This window comes from Oryctolagus cuniculus, chromosome 19 (genome assembly GCF_051225735.1).
Source record: "Oryctolagus cuniculus isolate XC-2025 breed Fujian yellow rabbit chromosome 19, ASM5122573v1, whole genome shotgun sequence".
Taxonomy (NCBI): Eukaryota; Metazoa; Chordata; class Mammalia; order Lagomorpha; family Leporidae; genus Oryctolagus; species Oryctolagus cuniculus.
The window spans coordinates 49,596,258-49,623,219 of NC_142885.1; the positions used below are offsets into that span (position 1 = coordinate 49,596,258).

The 26,962-nt window shown below is 58.8% G+C and overlaps 1 protein-coding gene across 9 annotated transcripts in view; it reads right to left on the reverse strand.

Moving 5' to 3' along the window:
• The window catches only part of KATNIP (katanin interacting protein), a 185,029-nt gene that overhangs the window by 11,454 nt on the left and 146,613 nt on the right, over nt 1-26,962 (reverse strand). For 8 of the 9 annotated variants that reach the window (XM_089320844.1, XM_051847546.3, XM_051847553.3 and 5 more), the window contains 5 exons: nt 14,234-15,056; nt 8,672-9,487; nt 7,691-7,896; nt 5,876-5,954; nt 1,801-1,978 (listed from right to left, as the gene is read on the reverse strand). In XM_089320844.1, coding sequence (XP_089176970.1) covers nt 1,801-1,978; nt 5,876-5,954; nt 7,691-7,896; nt 8,672-9,487; nt 14,234-15,056 — 2,102 coding nt within the window. The remainder of the gene's footprint in view (nt 1-1,800; nt 1,979-5,875; nt 5,955-7,690; nt 7,897-8,671; nt 9,488-14,233; nt 15,057-26,962) is intronic. The other variant, XM_089320843.1, reaches the window with a different exon arrangement.

A 26,962-nucleotide genomic window follows, 5' to 3' on the forward strand; every position in this document is an offset into this window, starting at 1 on the left:
TATGATTTATGGTTGTTAATTTCTTAGTGGGCCTAATTTATTTATTTATTAAAGATTTATTTTATTTATTTGAAAGAAAGTTACAAGAGGGGGAGAGCCAGAGAGAGGTCTTCCATTCCACTGGTTCACTCCCCAGATGGCTGCGATGGCCAGAGCTGAGCTCATCCGAAGCCAGGAGCCAGGAGCTTCCTCCAGGTCTCCCACACAGGTGCAGGAGCCCAAGGACTTAGGCCATCTTCCATTGCTTTCCCAGGCCATAGCAGAGAGCTGAATCGGAAGTGGAACAGCTGGGTCTGGAACCAGCAGCCATGTGGGATGCTGGCACTTCAGGCCAGGGCGTTAACCTGCTGTGCCACAGTGCCAGCCCCCTGGGCCTAATTTATAAAGTGAACTTTATCAGGGGTATGCCTGGCATGTACAGGGCTCAGGACCGTTGCGGTATCAGGCACCTGCAGGGGCTCTTGGGACGGATGCCCCATGGATAAGGGGCCACGCACTGCAACTTCCAGGCCATCATCTTGTCCCCAGAGCGACACCTCAATCTGACGAGGTCTGTACACCGGAGACACAGGGAGCGAGGGACAGGCTAAACAGCACCATCAAGATGCAGCCTGTAAAACCCAGACTGCACAGGGCAAAAAAAAACCTGCTTCCTTCCACAGCGATTTACAAGGGAAAAAACTGGACCTATGGGAGCGGTGATAGCAGGCTACAGACATCTCAATCCGTCCTGATGCTGGACCTCAAGGGGAGTCCCAGGCAAGCAAACTGGGCTAAAAAGACCCAGGTAGAGAGGCAGGGAGAATACAACCCTGCTGTGGGCCTGGGAACGCAAGGGATCCCCGTGAGGTTTTCAGAGCCGGTCCTGAGATGACATTCATCGCAGTCACGCTGACGGAGATGACATTTTGAGTCCTGTGGTTTAGAGACCAGGGTATTGAGGGGGAAATGCAAGCAGGCTGGGGATTTGCTGTGAGCCCATTTGGGCAGAGGGCTGGATGAGCAGGCTGGGCCTGGAGCTGGGTGCACAGGTTCCGTGTCTATGTCCCCGGGAGGGGGCCTGCCAGGATGCGAGGTGGCAGTGGCCCAAGGGCGGCTGGCGCCAGCAGGGGGTGAGGGCCATCTTCTGGGGGAGCAGGCGGGAGCCCGCCAGCGACCTAGTTCCAACACCAGGTATGACCGCCATCATCATCATCACCATCATCGCTATTACTAGAAAGGTTACGAAACTTACCTATGGGTGGCATGGGGCAGAGGTGGGATTTGAACTTCTGTCCCTCTGATTCCCTGGATGCCTCCCCTCATTCATAGCGCCAGGCAGGGCCTAGGCCCCGGAGCAGGGGGTGACAGAGTCCCCGGGGAACAATGCCTCGCTGTGGCTTGTCCAGTTACTGACTGCATCCACCCTTGGCTTAGGAACTCTGACAAATGCAGCACAAAGAGGCCTCCCTGGCAATGACCTCCAACCCTCGCCAGGGGGCTGGGGTTGCTCACACGTGAATGCAGAGCCGGCGCCTGTGTGTGAGGCGTGGCACTCAGCATGGTGGGGAATACACTGATCACAGCTCTGTCTGCGGGCACAAGACCCTGGCGGCCCTGTGGGGGCAGGGGATCGCCTTCCTCTCCCCAGCCTCAGTTTCCCTCGGCCACAGGGCCTTGACTGCAGGACGGCCAAGAGCAGGCGATCCATGGGATGTCACTTGATGCTTGTGCCTGAGGTCGAAGAGACAGAACGGGGTCCCCCCCACCCCGCCACTGCCCGCCCCAGCCCCCTGCTGTCCTGAAAGCAATGCTACTCACTTGTCCAGGGTGCGGGAGTCGTCCGTGTACTCCGGGAGGTCGTTCAAGTCTCTGGGGGAGGCAGAGATCTGGGACAGGCTGATGGGCAGGGCCTGGCCGTCCTGGCTCACCACTTCTAGGCCGGTGAGGCCCAGGTAGTGCAGGTCCCCCCACGAGGCCGTAAAGTTCAGCTGCAGGCCTGCGACAGGAGGGAGGGATGGCTCCTTCAGCGCCCAGGCTCCAGGGGATGGAGACGGAGGACGAATGAGCTTCGGCCTCTGCCCCCCACCTGCTGGAACCCAGATCGGAACAGAAGCGCCCAGCGCTTGGGCGCCACCTTTTCCCCCTGGGACTCTCAGGAGCAGGCCACTGCCCCCGTTACAGAGGGGCTCCGGGTGCCGTTCGTGGGACAGGGACAGGTCTGGATGCAGGGCAAGGAGTGGACGTGGATGAGAGGGGGCAGGAGAAATGCCACTTTCCCTTGTGAAAACAAAAGGGTCGCAGCCTGGCCTCTCCCCTGCCTGGAGCCTCTGTTTGCCTGGCAAGATGCACCGGGAGCCCGTCTAAACCGGGGCCGCTCCGAGAGCCATTTCTCTCCCTTTAGAGCGAACATCCACGTTCTGTATCCACGTGCCTCTGAGGTATCAGTTAGTGTTTACGCAAACAGAAATTCATTGTGGGATTTCTCCCCCGTCTCAGCGCCCTCGGCAGTGCGTCTGGGGACCCTGCAGGTGACAGGGCCAGCGCTGCTTCTGGCCGGTGCTCACTCAGCCTGCCAGCCCGCCTCCTCCTGGTTGGGGGACCCTGATGAAGCGCGCCAGGCCCATCCACAGTGTTGGCAGGGCTGGCACCTCTCCCTGGGCTCCGGCGCTGGGCTGATGGCCGGGCCTAGCCGGAGCTGTATTTCCCACCTCTCGCCTCCCTCCTTCCTCACCCACATGATCCATGGGGATTGGTTAAAGGCCCTGGAACAGCTGTGGGATCTGTCAGGAAGCGGAAATGCTTGTTTCTACACCCAGGCCCTCCAGGGGCCAGCACTGCGGTGCAGCAGGGTTAGGCTGCCGCTTGAGACACCAGCCTCCCGCATGAGTGCCGGTTCGAGTCCCGGCTGTGCCACTTCTGCTCCAGGTTGCTTGCTAATGTGCCTGGGGAAAGCAGCAGAGGACAGCCCCCGCCACTTGGAGACCCAGATGGAGCTCCAGGCTTCTGGCTTCAGCCTGGTCCAACCCCAGCTGTTGCAGCCATTTGGGGAAGTGAACCAGCTAATGGAAGATCCCTCTCTGTCTCTGACGCATCACTCTGCCTTTTAAATAAATAAAAAATCAATAAGCGAATAAACCAGACCTCCAGGAATCCCCAGATGGATAGGACTGAAGGGCAGGAGGGAGACGGGGAGGAAAGCGGAGCAGAGGGGTGGCACAAGGCACCACGGTCTGAGAACACCTTTTTTCCATCTGGAGCCAGCAACGTGAGAAACCAGTGGCCCCTGGTTAGCTGCACAAAACGGAACCAAACCAAATCCTGTTTTTCGGTTAACTCAGCTTGAATATGGATTCGAAAGGAAGGAAGGAAGGGAGGGAGGGAGGGAGGGAGGGAGGAAGGAAAGAGAAAAGGAAAGAAAAGAAACCCGATGAACACAGGAACACGGGGACACCATGTTCTCAAACGTGCTTCCTCCCTTTCAGGCTTCAGTACAGCTGTGTGATGGGCCTCGGCTGCTCTATCCAATCTGGGAAATGGGCACCATAGGAGCTGGGAGCGCTCGCTGGGAGAAGGCAGGGAAGCCCCGGCCTGGCGCCTGCCTGGGAGATGAGGGTGCCTCAGCCAGGCTCTCGCCCAACATTAGCTGGGTCTTTTAAGTTGTCCTGTCCCTTCACGGCCCTGGGATGCAGTGAGGATTCGAAATCAGACAGCTTCCTCTTTTTTTTTTTTTTTTGGACAGGCAGAGTGGACAGTGAGAGAGAGAGAGAGACACAGAGAGAAAGGTCTTCCTTTACCGTTGGTTCACCCTCCAATGGCTGCTGTGGCCGGTGCACGGTGCTGATCCGAAGCCAGGAGCCAGGTGCTTCTCCTGGTCTCCCATGGGGTGCAAGGCCCAAGCACTTGGGCCATTCTCCACTGCACTCCCGGGCCACAGCAGAGAGCTGGCCTGGAAGAGGGGCAACCGGGACAGAATCTGGTACCCCGACTGGGACTAGAACCCAGTGTGCTGACGTCACAGGTGGAGGATTAGCCTAGTGAGCTGCGGTGCCGGCGTCCTCTTTTCTAAGAGACGATTTGTTCTCATGGAGAGGGGGAGGGAGAGGTGACTTTTCAGTGGGGTTGATGAGGAAAAGCAGGGGTGTGGGGGACACTGGGGGCACTGATCTGACCCCAGCATCCAAGGGCTCAGCCCTCCAGTGGCTGGAGAGGCGGACCCCTGACAGCTCACCCCGGGTCCTTCGCTGGCTGCACTGCCTGAAGAACCCCCGACCCCCTCCCCGGGCAGCCCCACCCAGTGACGTGTGCACACAGGTGCATAAGGACCCTGCCTGTCACTCTACCCTGGGTAGCTCCCAGGCCATCCCTGCTTCCCAACTCCCTGTGCAGCTGCCCAAGGCCCTGATGTGGCTGCTTCCCGTTCCCCCAAAACTCCACCTCACAGCCCAGCAGGGAATAGGCAGTGTCAGCGGCGGGCGGAGAGGGAAGGCCTCCCAGGCTGAGGTCCAGCGACGGCGAGGGGCCAGGGGAGCAAGGGCTCGGGCCAGAGCTCAGAGATGTTCCGGCTTCAGTCTAGAGGGAGAGGGCAGTGGGGAGGCGGGAGAGGGAGCGTGACAACGTCACAGCTCTTGTTTTCAGGAAAAACTGAAGGAAGCCAGACTGCCAGGATCGTGTCCCTGGCGCCTGTTAACAGGGTGTGGAAACAGGCCCACAGTCAGCTGTGACCTTGGCCTGAGGGTTCCTTAGGACGTGGAGGTGCTGATGTGGTGTGCGTGGATTAAGAGGGGGACTATTGCAGCCGGCGTTGAGGTACAGCAGGCAAAGCCACCACTTGAGACACCAGCGTCCCAAAGGATCGCTGGTTCGAGTCCCAGCTGCTCCACTTCTGGTCCAGCTCCCTGCTAATGCACCTGGGAAAGCAGCAGAGGATGGCCCCGGGTGCTTGGGCCCCTGCCACCCTTGTGAGAGACATGGGTGGAGTTTCTGGTTCCTGGCTTTGGCTTGGTTGTTGTGGTTATTTGGGGATGAGCCAGCAGATGGAAGCTCTCTCTCTGTCTCTCCCTCTCTGCCCCCCTGCCTTGCAAATAAATAAACAAGGATCGGTGATGTGGTGTAGCGGGTAAAGCCACTGCCTGTGACACTGGCATCCCATATGGGAGCCATTGTGCTTCGTGTTCCAGCTGCTCCACTTCCAATCCCGCTCTCTGCTGTGGCCTGGGAAAGCAGCAGATGATGGCCCAAGTCCTTGGGCTCCTGCACCTGCGTGGGAGACCCGGAAGAAGCTCCTGGCTCCTGGCTTCGGATCAGCACAGCCCCGGCCGTTGCAGCCATCTGGGGAGTGAACCAGTGGACAGAGACCCCTCTCTCTGTCTCTCCCTCTCACTGTCTGTGGCTCTACCTCTTAAATAAATAAATAAAATCTTAACGACAACAACAATAAAGTAGCACCGACAGGTAACAATTTGGAGCTTTCCTATTAAACTCGGGACTCCCGACTTGTGAGAGGTCCGGGGGCCTGGCAGCCTGGGTGCACGCAGAGGATGCAGGGTCTCACTGCTCGGTGAGGGGTCTGAAGACACAGCTTGAACCCCTTCTCGTCCTGCACCCCTGGGATCCGACTGCAGCCTAATACACGGTGCATCTGCATGTAAAATGCAAAAACACCGCCATCTGGGAGGGCAAACTGGAAGAGGCCGCTTTGTCTGAGGGTGTGTAGCCCTGCTAGGCCTCGGAGCGGAGCGCCGGTTGGCTTCTGCGCCTGCTCGCCGCAAGGTTTGCTGTCTCTCTGCACAGTGTACGACCCGCCCAACTGTCCAAGGCACGCAGCTCCCCACCCCCGCCCCCGGCCCCTGCAGGCCCTCCTTCCACCTGAGACCACCCCAGGAGAGGTACTCACAGGTCCCGTGGTAGATGCCCGGCTCTGGTGTGGTGACTTCAGGGACAGGGGCGCTGGGGGGCAGCTCTGGTCCTGGGCCCTGCACGCCAATCGGGGGGAGAAGCAGAGGGAAAGGCCAGTGATTTAGTGACACCCACACGGCTGCCTGCTGTTCTCCCAGAGCGCGGCCCACCCTGTGCCCAGGTCAACTCAGGTCTTTCTTGCATTTCTGGCCTGTGCGCAGGCTCTGTGCCCAGTGACCTGGGCTGGCCCAGAAACACTTGTGCATCTGAGTCCTTGTTACCAGCGGCTCTTATGGGGCAGGGGAAGGGCCTGATGCTGCCTGGCAAGGCGCGAGGTTTTCTCAAACAAGAAAGAACCCTAGTGAGTAGACGGAGGTGCGGGGGGGGGGGGGGTCCAAGCCCCAGAGAGTGGTTCGGATTGCTCCCACCCCTTCCCCCTTCTCCTCACACCTGCCACAACGCCCCCAGACACACAGGTCTCTCCTACTTCACTTTACAAATTCTTATTTACGGGGAGCTGCTCTTGCCATGCAGCTGGCTGAGCCATGGCCTGTGACGCCGGCATCCCAGATGAGCACCAGTCTGAGTCCCCGCTGCTCTGTTCCACATCCAGCTCTCTGCTGATGAGCCTGGGAAAGCAGCGGCAGCTTTGGGAGACCCAGATGGAGTTTCCAGGCTCCTGGCTTTGGCCTGGCCCAGCCCTGGCTGTTGCAGCCATCTGGGGAGTGAGCCAGCAGATGCAAGATCTCTTTATCTGTCTTTCCCTCTCTGTAACTCTGCCTTTCAAATAGATAAATACATCTTTACAAATTTTTATCAGTTTTTTTAAAAGATGTATACCTTTCTCTCTTTCTCTCTCTCACTGTCCACTCTGCCTGTCAAAAAATTAAAAAAAAAAATAAAAAGATGTATTTATTTATTTGGAAGGCAGAGTTACATAGAGGCAAAGGCAGAAAGAGAGAATCTTCCATCTGCTGGTTCACTCCCAGATGGCTGCAATGGCTGGAGCTGGGCAGATCTGAAGCCAGGAGCCAGGAGCCAGGTGCAGGGGCCCAAGGACTTGGGCCATCTTCTACTGCTTTCCCAGGCCATAGCAGAGAGCTGGATCTGAAGTGGAGCAGATGGGACTCGAACTGGCGCTCATATGGGATGCGGGCACTGCAGGCGGCGGCTTTACCTGATACACCACAGCGCCGGCCACCGTGTATCAGTTTTAAAAGCATACAGATTAGAATCCAGCATTCAAGTTCAAACCTCAGGACTCTCACATGCGCCCTGGGGGAAGTCACGTGTGACCTGTCTGAGCCTTGGTTGTTTCCTCCGTGGGCACGGTAATCGTCCCTTCTAATAGGAACAGCCTCATGGGCGCTGAACGGCAGCACCGGGCCCTGGGCTTGGCTCACCAGCGCACTCCGGAAACTTTCCCTGTGATTAGCTTTATTTTAATGCTAAATCTGCCTATTAAAAGCATTTCTGGTCTTTCCATCAAAAACAACAGCAAGTGATCAAAAAGCAACCCAGGGGGGGAAAAACCTACCCTGAGACTGCCAACCTCTAAATTACACAGATGACACAGAGATGATTTCTTTTGGCTTTGATTAAAATTTGAATACTTTCTTCACTTCGGTTTAAAAAACGAGGCAAGTGAAATATGATACACGGGGCAGAAAATGAAGCAGAAAAATGGGTGATGTCAAAGCACGAGCAGCAGCAACTCAAGGATATCCATCTTAATTCTCCCCGCCGCCCTCCGGGTTGGGAGAAGGAAATCCATGTGGGGTGCCCACCCCGCGGCCCCCAGCCCCAGGCCTACCCAGCCATCCGCCCACAAGCCAGCCTGGGTGAAGGGCCGCTCGTCCCCCTCGCTGTCGGCCGTGCTGGGCCTCTGCAGGGCCTCGTCCAGCTGCAGGTGGCACAGGCTCTCCACGTCCAGGTCGAATGTCGCATCCGAGCAGAATATGGCCTCGAGGATGTCGTCATCCGTGGTGAATAAGATTGTGTCTCCGAAGTGCTCCGGGGCTGCACCACGGACCGGAACGGGAAGGCCAAGGGTCAACCCCACCCCCAGACATTGAGGGCCCAGAGATCGGGAAACTAACCAGCCCCACCCCCGCTGCCCCCCTTCCTCTCCCTTCCCCCCAGCCCCGGGGTGGGGGGGCCTTCTCTTGCACTCAGGGCTGCGTGGCTATTTCTAACATCATTCTCGGGCCATGCAAAATTACCAGCTGAAAAATGAGCCTGCAGGGGGCGTACTAGGCGACGGTTCCGCCTGCGGTTGACTTGGGGCAGGGCCAGACCGAGGGGTTTGGGGGGGGACTTTAATATGGCCCGCAAGCCAGACGTGCCCCACCCCTGACCTAAACCCATCAGCCTTCATGCTCTGTGATCCTCATCCTCCTAGCACATTTGCAAATGGGATTCAGGCCCCCTGAGCACCAGGTTAACTGGGTGAGTTTGGGCACCCGAGGCTCCTGTCAATGATCCACAAGCCTGGGGTGGGGAGACAGGGCAAGGGTCATCTGCTCACTTTCTAGAGCGCAATCGGGATCAGCGGAGGCCAGCTTTTCCCCGCACCCATAACCCTTGCAGCCCTAACCACAGCCGTTCCTCTTGATGAAGAACCCTACTAAGACAGGGACTCGGAGGAGGCGTTTAAGCACGGTGGGTCCCAGCCCGCCCATAGATACCGTGGGAAGGGAGGAGACCTATCTATTCGGCCGGCCCCGTGAGCTTATCTTTCTTCCTGGGGCGGGGGGCAGGGGGCTTCGAGCAGATTCTCGCGGGCACACCGTACCTCCCATGAGGGTTCCCGAGGCCTTGGCGATCTCGCCTTGGAAGACGCACTGTGCGTCCAGCAGCATGGTGACGTCCTTCACGCCGCGGAAGGAGTGGATCCGGGACTTGTTGTAGTTCCAGATCCTGATGAGGGCGACCTGGCAGGGGTGCGTGAAGTCGATGCAGATGTAGTGGGGCTTGCCCGGCGTGAACGGGGCCAGCCAGACGTGCATGTCGTCCTGGGTCCTGTTCACCCCATCGATGAGGTTGCCCACCACTCGAGGGTCTTTCCCATAGGCTGGCAACACGTTGATGTCGGGCGGATCCGCCCTGATGCTCGCGATCTGCACGGGCTGCCCCTGGGCGCTGAAGATCTCTATCCCGTTCAGGCCCACGTAGTGTCTGTCCCCCCAGGTGGACTGGATGTTGATGACCAGGTGCTGCCCGTAAGGCAGGACAGGGATCTGGAAGTCGCTGTCGCCGTCGTCGTCGGCAGCACGGGCATCGCTCTCTGTGTCCCGCACGTCCAGCCCTGGGGACGCTCCGTCCTGGCCCGCCCCCTGCCGGCTGCCTTTCTGTTGCTGCTGCAGGAACTCGTCCAGGATGTCGCCCTGGAACTCCAGGTGGGAGATGCGGCCCCGGTGGGAGTGGTCAAAGGCGCTCAGGGAGTCCCAGGACTCGTGCAGCGTGAGCTCCTGCTCACTGCACCACCTGGAGCGCGGCAGGGTCCTGGTGGACCAGGTGTCTCCTGGAAGACAGGTCGCAGGAAGGGTGAAGGCCTGGCCGCGGAACCCGGGGGAGCGGGGACCTCCGACTGCTTCATCTCCTAAGCTCCCTGCACGGACGAGGAAGCTTCAGGCAGCATCCTTGGACAATGTGCACAGCTTCTAATGGCATTTTCCCAGGGACGTCTCATGATCAAGAACCCACGCTATTATAAGAAAGCCAAGCAGCCAGGTGGATGGCACGCGGAGCAGGTGGGTACGGCCCCTAGAGGGCGCTGCCTGGGGCACCCGACACCCAGCCTGTTCTCGAAGCCCTGCCGCGCCCGCCATCCACGGTGTCACTCTGGAGAGAGTGAAGCAGTGGCTGATGGCCTTGACGTTCTGTTTTCTCTCCTTTCACGTTGCCCTGGGCCCTGCTCTCCGTTTCCTGCCTGTCTCCTAAGGCGCTCGAGTCCATCAATTACTTCTCTCCAGGATCCTCCATCATTCCTTCCCCACGACACCCGCTGCCTCCCTGCCCACAGACACACATAAATCTTTCTTCCCAAAGCGAGAAGACAGGAATGGGAAGCAGACCCGGTCCCAGGGCTCGGGCTGGCCGCTGTCCTGTTTCCTCCCTCCACCCCGCCCGGCTCTCTGCTTCCTCCCTGTGGTGCCAGGGTCCTGTCTACCCCAACTCCACTACCCTTCCTCCTGGCGCAAGCCCTGCAGACCAGGTGCAGGCTGGCAGCCCCCTCCCAAGCTGGGCTCAAGGAAGGACTCTCTTTCAACTGGGCTGGCCAGAAGTCGCGCGGGGTCGCCAGAGGGCTACTCTGCCACACTGTAGCAGGCCGGGTGCTGGGAAAGAGTCCTGATGACATCATGTGAGCTCCCAGATCTGGCTGTGTCTGAAGTCAAACCCTGGGGGGCTTCCTGTCCACCGCGTACACAGGCATCCCACGATTCCCGAAAGCTCTCTGCAGTCTTCTCTCAGTCCTCACTCCATGCTGGTACCCCAGGCAGCGCTCTGCCCCTTGCTATTTCTTCCCTCCCCTCCTCCACCCCCACTGGCTTGGGAGGCTCCATCCCTTGCTGCTCCCCCACACCTACCCACGGTCTGTGACAACTGTGCGCTGTCCCACACCCTAGGTCTGGGAGTGTCCCGAGGTCCGAGAGTATCCCAAGCCCTCCACTCTGTCTCTCGCCCTCCTCAGCTCTTGGCTCCCACGTAGGTGCCGCTCAATTTCCTGTGTCAAGTCCTGGATCCTATGCCATTTCCAGCGACCACTCGGAGGTCCAGATGCGTCCACTCCGCCACTCCCAGCCCCACATACCTAACCGACACGCTCTCTCCGGCACTAAGAGTAGAGCCATCTTGGCCTTGCCACGCCCGCGGGGCCTCAATGAGGTGCCTGCTGACTCCTGCGACCTCACCCCACTGGCGCCTCTCCCATGATCCCTCTGCTCCCGCCACGCTCCCTTCCATTCGGGGACACAAACGGTCCCGTCTTGCCTCCGCACTTTGGCGCCCGCCATACCCTCTACCTCCAGGTGCCCACTTGGCTGGCTTTTCTAGTCACCCACGTCCTCGGAGAGGCCCTCTCTGCCACCTCACCCTGGCACACCGCCGGTGCAGAGAAGTGCTTCACAAGTGTGTGTCGGTAAAGAGAGGGCTGGTTAGCAGCACTTCTCTGCACGCCTGGGTTCAGCCTGCGGGCCAGGGGACTCCCCGCCACCTGGCAGCTCTCCTGCACCTGTCTTCTCCCTCGCCCCACCCCTTCTCGTGTGCAGCGGAAAGATCCCAGCAGTTCCTCCATCCTCTCCTCCCAGGCACGCGCCCTAACAGCTGGCAGAAGGAACTCCCCATCTGGAGCGCCAGGACTTCCGCTGACGTGACCTGACTTCCCCAGACTGCGTGAACAGCCTGGGCTGGTTCGCAGGCACTGTAGGCGACAGCAGCAAAACTCACGAGGCAGCGACTCGGCCCATGTTTCTCTGCCTTGGGGGCACCAGCGAAAAGGCAGGGCCCTGGCTTCCGTTCTGCAGTGGCTTCCTCACCTACTCTCCCTGCCTTGTGCTCTCCGGGTTTCTCCAGGACCTCACAGAGCCGTGACAGTGGCCTGGGGCCCCACGTGTCTCTGTGCCTGCACCACCGGCTACTCTCTGGGAGTGGAGAAGCCGCTGGGGTCACTGCTTGCCCAGTTGGTGCCAAGGCTTCCCTCCTACATCTGGACGGACAGCGGAAATCAGTCTGCAGCTGGCGCAGTCTGGGAGGGGCCGCTAATTATGAGGAGATGGGACCCAAGACTCCAAAATGCTCCCGGGGCGAGATGAATAGGAACTACTAAGCTCTGAACTTGAATGTCTAAAAGCTGATCGCACCACTGCGAGGTGTGCCTCAATTGCTGCTAAAACAGGAGGAAAAGCACTTTGAGGGTACTGCCTTTGCTGATTGGACAATGAGTGGACACCTGATCCCAAGTGAACCAATCAGCTTCTGCCCTGAGACTCTGGCGCTGGAGCCCAGGCATCGTCACACTAGGGCTCTGAGGTCATTTCCTGCTGTGGGGCTAGAGCAGAGACAGCCCATGTAGGGAGGAAGTGGGCCCACAGAGAGGCAGAGCAGCCTTGGAGAGACGGGGCAGATGCTAGCTTCTGGTTCCTCCCTCCAGTCCTGAGCGACAGGCAGCGTCTTTCCTGCCTTTGGGGTGAGTGCCCTTTGAGCATCCTTTGGGTTACAGGCCCCTCACTACTTCCCAACTGGGCCGATGAGATTTCATTCACTCATCATCAACTGGCCCTGGGGCGGAGGCCCCTCTGAGACGCAGGTGTCATCCCCGCGGCTGTTCTGTTGGACCCAGGATCCCGGCAGGGGAACTCAGAGGGTCGTTGGAGGACTTGCCCTGTGCCTTTCCCCACTTGCAAGGGATCTGGCTCTGGGTAATGAGTTAACTCCAAATGTCTACACAACTTCCCTTTTAAAGCATGACCTGCTTAACGAGCATGGAATCTCAGGGGCTTGGTTCTTAACATGCCAATGAGCCGAGCAGTGAAATCAGGGAAGAAATCAGGCGAGGCCAAGTCTTCAGAATGTAGGCATATTACGGGAATGCCTGTCACCCTGCAACCCCCACAGGCTCCCCAGGGGGCTTGGACTGGTCTGGCTCTCCCAGGACCCCTTAAGGTGAAGGCATGAAGCATGGAAGCTGGGGCTGGCCTGCCTGGGTTCAGATCCCGCTCCAGCCCTAACTGGCTGTGTGCGCCTAGGGAAGCAACTTGAACTTCAGGCTTGCTCTGTAGAATGGGGCTGTGGTGTGAGGCGTAGTGCTCACGTGGGGAACACGCCTGCGCCACAGCCGTGCATCCAATCACTGCATTTCCTCCTGCCCATCGTCCTCCCCAGACCGCAGAGGACCTGCTGTGGCTGGGGACCTGCCCTCCAAGTGCCTCTTGGTCTTTCTCTCCCAGTCTGCTCTCCTCCCCGACACCCAGTCTCAGGGCTAAATCTCAGCAGGGGTGGGCCCCGGGACTCGGTGAGGCTGGGGAGCCACAGGGGTTGGCTCTGCGGGAGGGCACGGAGCATCTGAGGGCCTTGCTCTGATGTCCTAAATGGCAGACCCTGGCAGGATCTAAGTGCCTACCAGACACTCCCTAATACAGCAGATGCCGGTAGGATCATTAAAAACAGAAGCATCACGGCTGGGCACAGTGGTGCAGCGTGGTGAGCCACTGCTTACCATGCCCTCTTCCCCGATCAGAGCGCCAGTGGCTGCTCCACTTCCCAGCTGGCTCCTTGCCAACGGGCCTGGGAGGCAGCAGAGAAGGGCCTGAGTACTCGTGTCCCCACCACCCATGCGGGAGACCCGGATGGAGTTCCTGGCTCCCGACTTTGGCCTGACCCAGGCCCTGGGCCATCACCGGCTGCCTCATTGGGGCGAAGCAGGAAGCTGGAACGGGGAGCGGAGCGGGAAGTGAACCCAAGCACTCTGAGAAAGGCCGCACGCAGGAACCACCGGCAGCACTGCGAGCCCTGGGCCCCATGCCGCAGGCTACACCCTTGACGCCAGCGTCTCACTCATTGCTCCAAGGCCTGGGAAGCTGCAGGGGGTCACTGCAGGTGCAGAAGCAGAGGCTCCAGGCCCGTGTGGACACAGCCGATGCGTTTGCCTCCCAGCCACGAGGCCACACTCCTCCCTGGAGCGAAACCTCAGGGCGGCTGCTCCGACCCCCAGCCCTTGAAGTCCCCTCCCTCCAGAGCTGGGGATGCCCAGCACGCCCTCAGGGAGCTCTGTGCCTTTCCGTGTGGACACACGCTTGCTTAAAGATAACCTCTGTGAATTGCCAGTGTTGAAAAAGCCAGTGTTTTCCACATCTTTGGCTTCTCTTGAACAAAGGCAGGGGGGCCTGGCACACTCGCCTGCCATTCCTGGAGCCCACAGGAGGCCTGGGTGGAGCAGCGGCTGCCCCTTCAGCTGGGCTTTCGCTCACTAGTTTGCCCCAGTCCCCACCACTCCCTATAGTGCTTCCGACACCCAGGGAAATCCGCTGCTATTTCTCATGGGGCTTAGGTGAGTTTTCTGACAGCACAACTGAGTGTAAAGTCAGGGCACTGGAGATCACTGAATCTATCGAGGGCAGAACAGCAGCCTGTAGATGGGGCTTGGGGAATGTCTTATAAGAAAATGGGCACAAGGACGTATCTCCGTAATGACGAGGCCACCTAGGAGTTTAACATGCACACTGCCTCCTGCCTACTTCTTCCATTTGAACACCGCCTCTGGTCTCATGACCCCACGCCGGGATCCGGGTCCAGGGAGCCACGCAGCTTGGAGCCACCAGGGGGCACTGGCACGTGACGGTGCCGGGTCGGAGCTCACCTCTGCTGTCCAGCTGCTCGTCCCCATGACCACTGCCCAGGGCCTCCTTCCTCGCGCTCCTCCTCCCACTGGCAGGGCGCTCCCTGGTGGGGGGCTGGGCGAAGATGTCGAGATCATCCCCGCAGCCTTTGGGGGGCCCCCGCGAGGGCCTCTCCCCGGCGAGGACGCTCCAGCTGGTCACCCGCCCTGGCTCCGGCTGGAGGCCTCTCTCCTCGGCCTCCGTCTCTCCAGGGCCCTCGCTGTGTGCTGGGAGCGGCTTGTCTGGGCTGAGCCACAGGGGTTTCGGCTTCCTGCCTCCTTGCCTTCTGCCCTGCCCGCTGGGAGAAGGCTGCAGCCAGGGTGGTGTTTTCCCCGGCGGCGCAGGCGTTTTCCGGCCCGTGAGGTTCTCCAGTTGCTGGATCCCGGAGGGCTCCGCATCCAGGGGAGGGCATTTCCCTGGCGGGGAGGGCGAGGGGGCCCCGGGGGCATCGCTCGTGCCCACAGGGGCTGCCAATGACTCTGAATCCTCTCCTGCGGTGGGCAAAACGTCTTTCCAGCCATCAGCAGAATCCGTCCTTTGGCTAAATAAATGTCCCTGTGAAGAGGCGGTGGCGCCCACCATGGCTGCTTCGGCTGGCTGTGAGCAGGTGCCACTGAGGTCCCCGGCCCCTGCCGTGCCGGCCACCCTGGGGCCCGCCGTGTCCTCCGCCCTCTCGCTCTTCAGCTCCACCAGGACGCTTCGAGGGTCGGCCGGGGCCTCGCCGCCGCCTCTGTCCAATTCGCCGGCGAAGATGAGGCTCTCGTTGACATAAAGCCTCACGTCCTTGGCACCGATGTCCAGATCCTGGGGACACAAAATTGCAAGAAAATGAAGACATGAGGCCTCACCTGGATGTAGCATGCCACATAAGGGAAAGACGGGGGAAAAGCAAAGCGGGACACGCTAGAGACGTGGGCTTTGGGAAGGCTCCGGCCCCGGGGATGTTAAATAAGGCTCGGTCTCATTTCTGCGCCGGCTGCTACAGGCTCCCTGAGTGCCGGACTCGGCTGCCACCTCCCGCCGGCATGGCTCTGATGGCCTGCTAAGGGCTCTCGCTGCTTCCGCCTCAATGTCGCATCGCCCTGGAGGTTGTTTTCTCTGAGCGCAGATCGGCCTCAGCGCTGCCCCATAGTGAAACCCTTTGTGCTTTGCCGGTGCCCCTAGCAGTGTTCCTGGGCCGTCTGCATGAGGGAGGCCTGGTGTGCCCCTGCTGGGCTCCACACATGTCCCTGTTTGGGCACCCCACAAACAGGGCGGCTTGCTTGGCAGCTCAGGGGCCAAAGAGAGCCCCAAACGTGTTTCCTTTGATTCTAAATTTGAGAACAGATGCCACACACACACACACACACACACACAGACCTTCCACCACCCTCTGGTTCACTCCCCAAAGGCCCACAACAGCCAGAGCTGGATGGAAGCCGGGAAGCAGGAACCCCACCCAGGTCTCCCATGCAGGTGGCAGGGACCCGAGCACTTGCTGCCTCCCTGGGAGTACATTAGCAGGAAGCTGGCTCAGAAGTGGAGGTGCGACCAGAACCCTGGCCCTCTGATATGGAATGCAGGCATCCCAAGCAGCGGCTTAATCTGCTGTGCCGCCACGCCTGCCCCCAAAACGTGCTTTTGAGCTTGGCACAGCTGTGGGCAACCGTGGCTCCCTGAGGAACCCCTAGTTGGCACCCATGATCGTCCCTCCCCAGTCTGGGAGGCTGGGGCACGCACTCACTGCTGCTGGAGGCTGCCCCCGAGGGCACGGGCTAAGCAGCTGCAGCAGCCACCACACCTGGTTCTGTCCCAGCTCAGCTGTGGCTGCAGCCAGGGGCAAGCTATGGGGACCAGGCGTGGGGACCAAGGCCATGGCCACGATGGCAGTCTCCGGGGGACTCCTTTCACGTAGGGACGCGGAGAGCTCAGGCAGATGGGCTGCATCCCAACCCACCAGCACAGCACATGGCTCACGAAAGGGTCCCCACCTCGCCTTCCTGTCTCCTCCCCCAACCACAGCGCTCCTGTGTCACGCAGGAATTCTACGCGTCTCTGTTTGTCCCTAAAATGAAGCCCCACCTCCTCCTGTCACAGCCCAGCTCATCTCTTCCTCTTCACAGAAAAACTCTTCGTTTTACAGCTTTATGGAGGAAGAGAACACATACCTCACGCAGGAAACCGTCTCAAGCGTGCAACTTGGTGAGCGTTAACAAGCACGCACACCCACACAACCACGTGCGTATCCGAGAGACTGAGCATATACCTTCACCCCCAAAGCTTCCTGGCACCCCCGTCGCCCCTCCCTCCCTGCCTCCGCGCCCCCAGCCCGGGGCACCACCCAGCCACCTCACATCACGGTGGATCCATGGACCATCCGCATTTTCCAGCATTTCATAGGAAAGGACTGGGTGTGGCCAGCTTTTCCCACTTAGCATAGTCACTCTTGAGGTTTGCCCATCCCCCTCCAGGGTCGCTCTCCCTGCTGCTGTCCCTGCGGCTCCGCGGCCACCGCCTGCCCAGGGCACGGATAAGGAGGGCGACATGCTGCCTTTGTGTTTATCCCGGACAGGACGAGTCTGATGGACGCCTGCCGTCCTCGGGGAATCGCTCTACTCTCACAAGTGTCCTGCTACTGGGTCCTGTGGACTGCCAAAGCCGGTGGAAAATTCTTGGCGCTTGGGAGGCACGGCAGCTCAGTGTGCCGCTAGCCACTCCTTCCCTTCAAATGACTGCCTGCCCCGGGCTGCTGTGGCGCTGAGCTCCCCAGGTTTGGCTCCTGCCTCACTGGCTGTCCCTGCCCAAGCTCCCTGGCTGGGCCTTGACCCAATGGGCTGCTGTCGCCAGGTTCCACCCGGGGCTCCCAGTCTTCCTGAACCCCCTCACTACGTGTCTCGTACATGACCCCCCAATTACTCGGATCTCCAACCCCGACCTCTTCACCAAGCCCCACGTGGCTGCTTTTCGCTCTGTCACGGTTCGCAGCCTCCGCGTGCCCCAGACAGCATTCTTACTTCATTTTGGCCAAACTCTGTCTTTTCAAACCTTAAAAAAGGTTCCACTACAGCGCTGCGTTTTGGTGCAGTGGGTTGAGCTGCTGCTTGTGACACCGGCATCCCACATGGGCGCCAGTTCAAGTCCTGGCTGTTCCACTTCCGATCCGGCTCCCCGCTCTGTGACCTCAGAGATGTCCACTATATGCCGAGCACCCCTCTGGCCCTCCTGAATGCCGGGCGAAACGTCGGGTGCTCTGAAACAGAGAGGTTTCAATTCAGCACGAGAAGCGTGAGGCTGGGGAGCTCCCCGGGAAGCCGCTTCAATCACCCAATTGCGGGACGGCAGGCTACTATTTGCCGGCTGTCAGAAACGCCGATTCTCAAAGCACTCTTCTACATGTTTATACGGATGTGTTCTCTGTTTAGTGCAGACACAGAGCAAGCGCGTGCTGGGAATTAATCAGGAAATAGCTCTTCGCCAAGGACGGCGCGGGCGGCTTTCAGTGACTGGTTCCGCCAAATTACCACCAGGGAAGACAGAAACGCTCTCCCTGCAAGGGGTGGAAAGTGCGGGCCTTTATGCACAGCGCAGCCCGGGGTGAGCATCCAGGCTCTCCTGATGGGGTGTCTGCCTAGCCACACTTGTCGGCTCCCTTCTGGCAACAGTCGGGAGCACCATCTGATCTGCTCAGATTACCAAGGTGGCCCAGAGGACACAGGAGGAGGTGGGCAGATCAAGGCGGGGGTCGGGCAGGTGAGGGGGGCGCCTGGAGAGCGGGAGGTGCGGAGATGCACAGCACCCTGTAGGTCCCATTCAGCCCCCTCTCCGGGTGAGTCTGAGCTGAGAGTCACCAGAGTGGGAGGCCCTTCGGAGGGAACAGGTGTCAGTCACCTCGCTGGACAAAACCAAGGGCTGCAGCATCCCACACAGTCCTCAGCAAAGGGTTCACTCGTGCCTCAGTTTACAGAAGAAACTGAGCCTTGTGCCTTCTCTGGGGTTCACACGGTGGCTGGGGCGCGGTAAGCCGCGCTGGCTGGCACAGTGGAGGCCTTAACTGCCACCCCCACTCCCTGCAGGCCGAGCCAGACGCTGAGAGCCGGGCCTCGGCCTTGGCTCCTGCTAGCCTGGCACTGGCAGAATCGCCTGAGTGGTGGCACTGGAGCCCTCATGTTTTAAAATTAAGTCCCTACAGGCCAGCTCTCTCCTACCCGTCTCAGCTCCCTCCTCCTCTCCAGAGGTGATCACTGTGGGTATTCTGTGCTGCCTGTTTGTGCACACTCTTGTCTTTCTAGGGTGTTTTGTGCTGTGTGTGTGTGTGTGTGAGAGAGAGAGAGAGAGAGAGAGAGAGAGAGAGAGAGCGCGCACTCTGGTCCTTCTAGACGTTTCCAGGACCCCTGTGGATACCAAGTCAGCAGATGCTCAAGTCCCTTTGGTAAAACGCAGTGGTATTTGCATAGGAGCTTCACACACCCTTCTGCCTGCTGTAAATCATCTCCGGATGACTTAGAACACAGAGTACACGGCTGGTGCTGTGTAGACAGTGGTTATATTGTGTTGTTGGGAGCAACCAGAAAATGAGTCTGTGCCTGTTCAGTATGGATGTAGGTTTTTAAAAAAGTATTTATTTTTATTCATTTGAAAGGGAGAGGGAGAGGGTTAGGAAGAAGGAGAGGGAGAGGGAGGGAGGGAGGGAGAGACTGACTCATACTGAGAGAGACAGAGAGAGATCTTCCATCTGCTGGTTTACTTCCCAAATGCTTGCAAGAGTCAGGGCTGGCCAGGCCAAAGCCAGGAGCCCAGAACTCCATTCTGGGTCTCCCAGGTGGGTGGCAGGGAACCATGCACTCGAACCATCACCTGCTGTTTCCCGGGCTGCATTTGCAGGAAGCCGGCTCTGAAGCAGAGTAGCTGGGAACTCAGACCAGCACTCTAGTGTGTGGTACCACTGTCCCAAGCAGTGGCGTAGCCCCCTGTGCTACAAAGCCTGCTCCTGGACACAGTTTTAAGAAAAATATTTCCGGTCTGTGATTGGCTAAATCCATGTGCAGGTGCAGACCCCATGGCCATGGAAGCTGCTGATATCGGGGCTGACTCTAGCGGTGTCCACAGTGGTGGGGAGTGTCACTGCCCCTTGAGGCTCACGCCTGGGAGCTGTCTGAGGGCCACATCGGCATCTTGGAGAAGACAGGGTGGAGGAATGGCAGGTCCCTTCAGACACCTCTGGACAAGGGCTGTCACTAGGATGGGATCCCAGCGGGGCAGGTGTTGGGCGTGGCGGGTAAGCTGCCCCAAAGGATGCCTACATCTCCCAGCTGCAGTGCCAGCTGGAGTCCTGGCTACTTTGCTTTTTCTGATCCAGCTCCCTGCTAATACCTCCTGGGGCAGCAGAGGATGGCTCAAATGTTTGAGCCCCTGCCACCCACATGGGAGACCCGAATAGAGATCCAGCCTCCTGCCTTCATTCTGGCTCAGCCCTGGCTCTTATAGACATTTGTGGAGAGTGAACCAGCGGATGAAGATTTCTCTCTGCTGCGCTGTCTTTCAAGTAGATGAAATAAACACACTTAAAAAAAAATCTGTTTGCTCCCCAGGAACGATCCTGCTTTCTGTGATCCACTAGCCAGGGATTTAACCCCACACTCTCTCCTTTGCACCTGCTTCTAGGAAGGCTAGGGTGAGCCTTTCTCCTGCCACCTACCTCCATCTTTGCAGCCACTTCGTGTGTGTGTGTGTGTGTGTGTGTGTCCCAGTTTCCTTAGAACGAATCTTTTCTTCCTGGTTTAACTAGGGTTATGGTTATACCTTCCATCATACCTTCCTCAAATACATTCTGCATTTTCCATCATGCCTGCCTCCTCAAATCCCTTTCCCAACGTATTTTCACAAGGACACTTGGAAACTCTGGCTGGCGCGCGGGTAACCAGAAAACACCTTTCCTAGCCCCCGTTTCACCCCGCATCTGATGAGAACTAGCTGTGTTGAGACCATAACACATTTTTAATATAACAATATTAATACTGTTTCAATCTAAGCAATTTAATTAACTTGGCAAGACTGCCTTCCTCCCTGGCCCTGGCATGGAGCGACACGTGTCTCCCAGTGAGCGCACCGACTGCTCAGCCGAGATTAATAGCGGCACCGGTCACGACAGCCACAGCGGAGCTGGGGGCCTCGGCGCTCTCCATCACTCTCCCGGGATGGGCGCCCGCCTTCAGTGCAGCCCGCGTGACCAGAAGAGAAACCCGTGGAGCAAAGCACTGGCTGGGCCTCCACTATACCGAATGCCTGGGCGAATCATTTAAAGCAAACGGAACGTCGGCTCTGCACCTGGAGTTGGGCCAGAGGCGCACTGGCTGCAGCAGGGCCATGTGCAGCCCTGGGGGCCCAGGCTGAGGGCGTCCTACACTCGCACACTGCAGGGGGACTCAGGTTTGTCTCCTTGACTCACTGCTCTCTCCCTGGCTGTAGGCTTGGGGGGGCCATGGAGGGCTTCACGGAGTGAGCTGTTTCTGCCCAGGGAGCCAGCGGCCCGTCTTTAGCACTTGGCTCAAGCGCCGGCTCCTCCAGGAATCCCTCAACCCTCCCTGGCACCCCCAACTCCAGTGGGGTCGAGGGGCTTCCTCTGGTCTCCCAGAGTTTGGCTGGCAACCCGGATCCCTGCATGTACGACCTTGCCCGGGGTCCCCACACGCGTGCCTGTCCTTGCCAGGACGGGAGACTGCCAAGGTCAGGGTGGGGGCCCATTTCTAGCCATCTGGGGGCACAACTCTGGTGACTGGATGTGCTTTGAGAGTGCAGGAGGTGTCGGTGGGACCTTGTGGCACTCAGCAGGGCCAGGCTCTGAGCTGACCACTCTGCACCGCAGCCAACATCATGGTTTCTGAGAACAGGGCAAGGCTGGGACCTGGCACTTAAGATCTCAATCCCCGCTGGCGTGGCCCACAGAACACTTAACAATCTCAGAATTAGCTGCTAAGATTTAAACACTAAGATTTAAACACGATGCGCTTTTCTGGCCATCCTGGAAAACCTAGGCCAACGGGCAACACAGGTGCTGAGTCGTGGCTGCCCTCGGGCTGCGAGGCAGTTTTCTCTCTGTTAGGAGGCAGGGCCGTGTGGCAGTCCTGTGATCACCAACAAGCTGCTCTGTGTTATGTGCCTCAGTTTCCCCATGTGTAAAGTCAAGCTGTCCCCACCTCCTAGGATTGCTGCGCAGAATCAATGAGCTGGTATAGGACGCACGTGCTTGGGGTACTACCTGCCCCTGCCCTGTACTATGTGCTCAGGAACCATGAGCTGTCATCATGCATTGGACTGGTCTACTTCCTGGACGTATGCACCTGTTAAGCTGGCTGCTTAGGCTAGCGAGGTCCAGGGACATCCTATTCCACTAAGGCCAGGTGCCGTGGTCTTGCTCCTGGCACAATCTGGCAGCAGGCACAGAACAAGCCCCATCCACTCTGAGGGTGTAGACCTTTTCTTGCTACCTTAGGGCCAGCCTCTGCAAGGCCTGGGCGTGTGCTATGCTTGCCATTTTAATTGACCCGATGGACACTGTAGAGGGGGCTGTCAGGGTCCTGGCCCAGGGGGAGGCAAAAGAAGCAAGCACAGCTCCTACCCTCTGTGAGTTCAGCTGTAGATGAAGGGGCTGTGAACTCAATGCCGGGGGGCCCAGGGGTGGGTGTCTGAGCTGCGGGACGCACACCCCCACCCCCAGGTCTGGGGAGCAGGGACTACTCAGCTCCAGCCAGGGGACGCGTGGAGGGAATGCCGCCAGCTCTTCAAAAGCCAATTTCCCAATGCTGTCAAAGGATGCCCAAGCCATAAAACACCGTGAGGACCACACAGAATATATCTTCCAGGGGACACTGGCAGTGACACCTGAGGCTCAGGACACTGAGGACACCCTAGGGAGGCGCGGGGCTGGGAGACCGCCAGAGGGGCGCAGGGCAGCCTGGCGGTGGGGGAGGCTTGTACGTGCAGAGACATTTAAGCAGAGCCTTGGGGCTTCTGAGGGCAGGGTCTGGAATGAGCTGAGTCAAGCACTCCAGGCAGGGGTCGGCAGGGGTGAAGGCACACCGGAAGAAGAGCTTTATGGGCCCAGAGAGAGAGGGGGGCTGCAGGGGGATGGGAGAGCCGGGGCGTGGCCATATCTGGGGATCCTGGAGCAGAGGAGGTCACCGGCACCAGTGCATCCAGGGTGCAGGCCAGTACTGCACAGGGCAGGGGCAGCACTGTGCCCTGTGCCAGGGAGGCAAGCAGGAGTGGTGGCGACTGTGGCGCCGTGACTCAGCTTCAGCAGAGCTCCCAGGGGCGAATGGCGAATGTGGCCGGCGATGCCAGCTCTTCTGGGCTCCCAAGAAAAGTCAAAAATGCCTGCTTTCATGCAAAAGGACCCAGTTTTTAAATGTTAGCAGTTAATTCAAATAATTTTGGGAAAATGCCGTGGGAGCCGACTCAAGTCCACAGGCCATGTGTATCCAGCCCAAGCACAGCCCCAGGGGCCCGGCTCTCTTCCTAGGATGCGGGTGAGGGCAGTGGCTCGGGGCTGCTTCCCTGAGATAGCCTGAGGCCTCAGGGCCCCGCCCTCCTGGCCTCTCTGAGCCCCCTGGTCCATCCCCAGCGATGCACTGGCTGTCATGGAGGACCACGGTCCACCAGCAGGTCTGGGTTTATCTCGCTGCCCCCGGCCTGCATCTGTGAACACTTGAGCATTCCTCCTCTGCCCAGGCGTCTGCCTGGGCCTGGCAGCAGCCTGCCCTGGGTCTGGCAGCACAGGGCTGTCAGTTCCCCAGCTGGTTATGCATCTGGGCATGCCCTCTGGCTGGGACACAGCTCAGCTTTGAGTTCTAACCTGCTGGGTAGAGCCTGCGCACCTTGTTGGGCCCCTCCCTCTAAAACCCAACAGTTCTCCAGTCCCCGGAGAGGACTTGCTTCCAACTTGAGCCCCCTGTGGGGGCCCTCGTGGCTACCATGCCTGTTTCTGAGTGTGGACTCAGCCAGGGACTTTAACTGCTGCAGCCCACACACTGGAGAGCAACCTCTGGCTACACACAGCGGCCCAGCCCGAGCCTGAAGCCAACACCCCAGGAATGAGGTGCCAGTTCCATTTCCACTGGCCACACTACTAAGCTAAGTCACCTCGGCAGGCTGTGCTGACTTAGCTGACCATGTCAAGGTCATTGCCATGTTTGCCCTTGGTGTATAACCTGATACAAATAAACTACCTGTAAAAAACAAAAAACATGATTTTTGAGACAATTCGGGCTTTTTAAACACAGAGTGGATATTAGATGAACAAAATTTAACGACTGTCAGAATCGTGGCGGCACTAGGCTCACAGAAAGACACACGAGGTACTGAGGGGTGAAATGGGATGACAGCTACCATTTACCTTCCCATGTTACGGGGACAAATGGGACAAGAACAGCAGGGATGCTGGTCATGGCTGGAGCTAGGGACAGAAACATGAGCCATTAAGGAACCAACCTCCCCACTTTTCCAATGGATTGGAAACTTCCTCCCCGGCAAAGGCATGGCTGGATATGCAAATAGTGGGGACAGCGTCTCCCTCGAACAACCCATAGGCATCGCCATCCTCACCCTTGAGCCTCCTCTCTGGGCCACCCACACCCTGTCCTCCCTTCTCCAAAGAGCAGTCCGAGTGGTCTTTGAAATTCCTCACCCGCTCACAGCTCCCCAGGGCTGGCACTCACACGGAGGGCACAAAGGGCAGGCGTTGTTCTGAGCATTCCACCCCGCTTCCGGGAGCAGCAATTCCCCCATTCAACAGATGCAGCTGGGGCACCGGGACATGGACTAACCTGCCCACGGGCCTGCCTCGGGTGGGTGCTCTGATTACCCAGCCTGCTCTCTCTCTCTCTCCAAATTAAGATCCACATAACCTGGTCCCCGCCTGCCCCTGGGACCTGCCCTTACACTCTTTTGCTCTCCATCCTCCAGCCACTGGCTCAACAGCCAGCCCATCAAAGTTCCTGTCTCAGGAGCTGAGCCCCATGAAGATCGCCCTTCCCATGGCGGCTCCAGCTCATCCTCTAGGCCAGCGGAGACACCTGCCCACCGCACCTGCTTCTCCCCGTGCCTCTCGCTCACTGCGCTATTGTGTCATCTTAGGAACTCAGCACTACCGCGTATTTCGTCATCCCCTTGCATCCTGGTTTCTCTCCCCCAGTCCCCACCAGAGGGGACAGGGCTGGGCAGACCAGGTTCACCACCAAGTCCTGAGTGCCAAGAGCTGTGCGGCCCAACACAGTCAGGCAGGGCTCCTTAAATCAACATGCATTAGAGCTGAGCACCACTTGAAATGCAGCTTCGTAGGTCGGGCGTCCCAGCCACATTTCGAGTTCCCAGCTGCCGCCTGTGTCACGTGTCTCCTCCATGGGATAGGACACGTAGAGCACATTCTGATCCGGCAGAACATTCTAGTGGGCGGTGCTGGCTGAGACCACATGACGTATCACAGACGTATACACTGGGGGATCGCACTGTTCACCCATTCACTCTAAACAGAACGAGCACCATGGATGGCTGTACCCCAGGTGCCGGTCCTGCCCGGCCCCTCTCGGCTGCCCCACTCACAGTTACAACCTGGGAAGAGGTGGCATGGCCGGTGCCCATGCCAGCCATGTGCCTATCATCACTGCGGCAGATGGCTACACCAGGACTGTCACACAGGAAAACTGGTGGGATGGTAGCAACCCTCTTCCCAGCAGGTGCTGAGAAAAAACCAACAGGCCTCAGGGTCCCCGCCCAGCCCTGTCCCTTACACCCTCTGGCGGGGCGGGGGGGGGGGGTCTTCACCTGGGAACATCAGAAGAGGGGACAAACCCGTCATCACATGCCCCTCCTGAGCCACGATCCATCACGGCACCCTTGACGAACCAGAAGGAAGGTTCCAGATCCCGCTTGAGGCAGCACTGGCAATCAGAGGTGGCAGGAGACACAGTCCAGCCACCACGCAGGGTCGCTGGCTTCCAAGCCCCAGCGCCTCTTGTTTAGTGGTTGCTTCTCCCACGGAGGACTTGCTGAAAGCCGCTGAGTGACCAGCCTCCTTCCCGCCTCCCCGCCGCCTGCCTGACTCCCGCAGTGCTCAACAAATGGTAGCTGTCACAAGCGGAGGTGGCTGCATGCCATCTTCCACGCACGGCGGTAGACAGAGTGTGGCCTGGACGTCCTCACTTCCCCTCCCAAGCCCCTCTGCGTGGGGCCAGCTCACAGGCACCCATGTGGCCTAGAGAGGTGGGGAGGAGCCTCAGGACTTCGCCGGCGGCACGTTTCCCAGGCAAGACCCCCCTTCTCCTAGCACCCTCTCTTCTGGGCCAAATAAGCCTGTGCAGGGTGAGCTCTCACACAGAACTTTGCATCCCTGGATTCCCACGCACAAAAAAGCCGTATTAACAAGCCGAGTCTGTGAGGCCGAGCGCAGTCTCCCATAAACTCTCGTTTTATCTCCTCTAAAACATGCAGTGATAGCGTTCTCTGGAGAATATTGGAGCCAGCCAACCTGTGGCTGCATTTGTTTGTGCTTTTCACTCCCTGCTGGGTTGTGGCAACAGATGGCTGTGCGTGACACAGGCGGCGGGGCGGCCGGCAGGTTTCAGTCCTCCGCAGCCGGTCCCGGAGGGGGCCCCAGGGCCTTAGGGCTCCGGTCCTGGAGCTGCCAATTCCTCCCCGCCCTGTGCACTGCGGCTCTGCCCTGGGTGCCTGTAAAACTCCGGGCCTTGCTCCTGTTTTGTATTCTACACACACGAGGCAGGCTGAGCGGAGGTTAAAGAAGAAAGGCAGGCCTTGGTCAAAAGGGGTGAGGCTTATCTGCTTTGTAATCCGGCACACAGAATCTGAGCTACGCGTTCAGTGGCAGGGGCCAGGCCACAGGGCATGGGCTTGGCAGCCAGCACCGTTTCATCTCCCCTTCCAGAAGGTGCTGGGGCCCCTGCCAGGAAGTGCTGAGCAGGAGAAGGGAGCGTACGACCCCAGAGGCCTGGCGGGGGCTGCATCCAGAGCCTGGAGGGGGAAGGGGAGGGGGAGGGGGCTGCCGTGCCCACCAAGACGTCCTCGCAACTGCCAGCAGCCTGGGCTTCTTTCCCTCAAATTCCAACTTCAGATGCTTGTTAAAAACAAAACAAGCAAACAAACAAAAACTCAAGGGGCTAGCGCTGTGGCACAGCAGGTTAAGCCACTGCTTGTGATACCTGTATCCCATATGAGTCCCGGCTCCTCCACTTCCGATTTAGCTCCTGCCACCTACAGGATGGATTTCTTGGCTCCTGCCTTCAGCCCAGACCAGCTATGGCCATTGTGGCCATTTGGAGAGTGAACTAGCAAATGGCAGATCTTTCGGTCTCTCCCTCTCTCTGTTAACTCTGCCTTTCAAATAAATAAAATAAATCTTACCGGACAAAAAAAAAAAAAAAAAAAAAAAAAAAAAAAAAAAAAAACAACAACAACACCCAAGACAGAGATCAGAGAAAGCTTCCCATTACCCGTTTGGGCAGCCTCATGTGTGAACAGAGCTGGCCGGCTCCTGAGCTGCGGGGGCCAGCAGTTGCCAGGGGCTCAGGATGCGGTTAGTAGGGAGATGGCCAGAAGTGCCAGGGAGGGAGAAGTGCAGGGAGGGAGGGCGGCAGGCCTGGCTCCCAGCCCAGCTCCCCAGCCTGCTGGTGACCCGTGCAAGCCGCAGACCGCTCGCATCCTCTCGGGCCCTCACCGGCTGT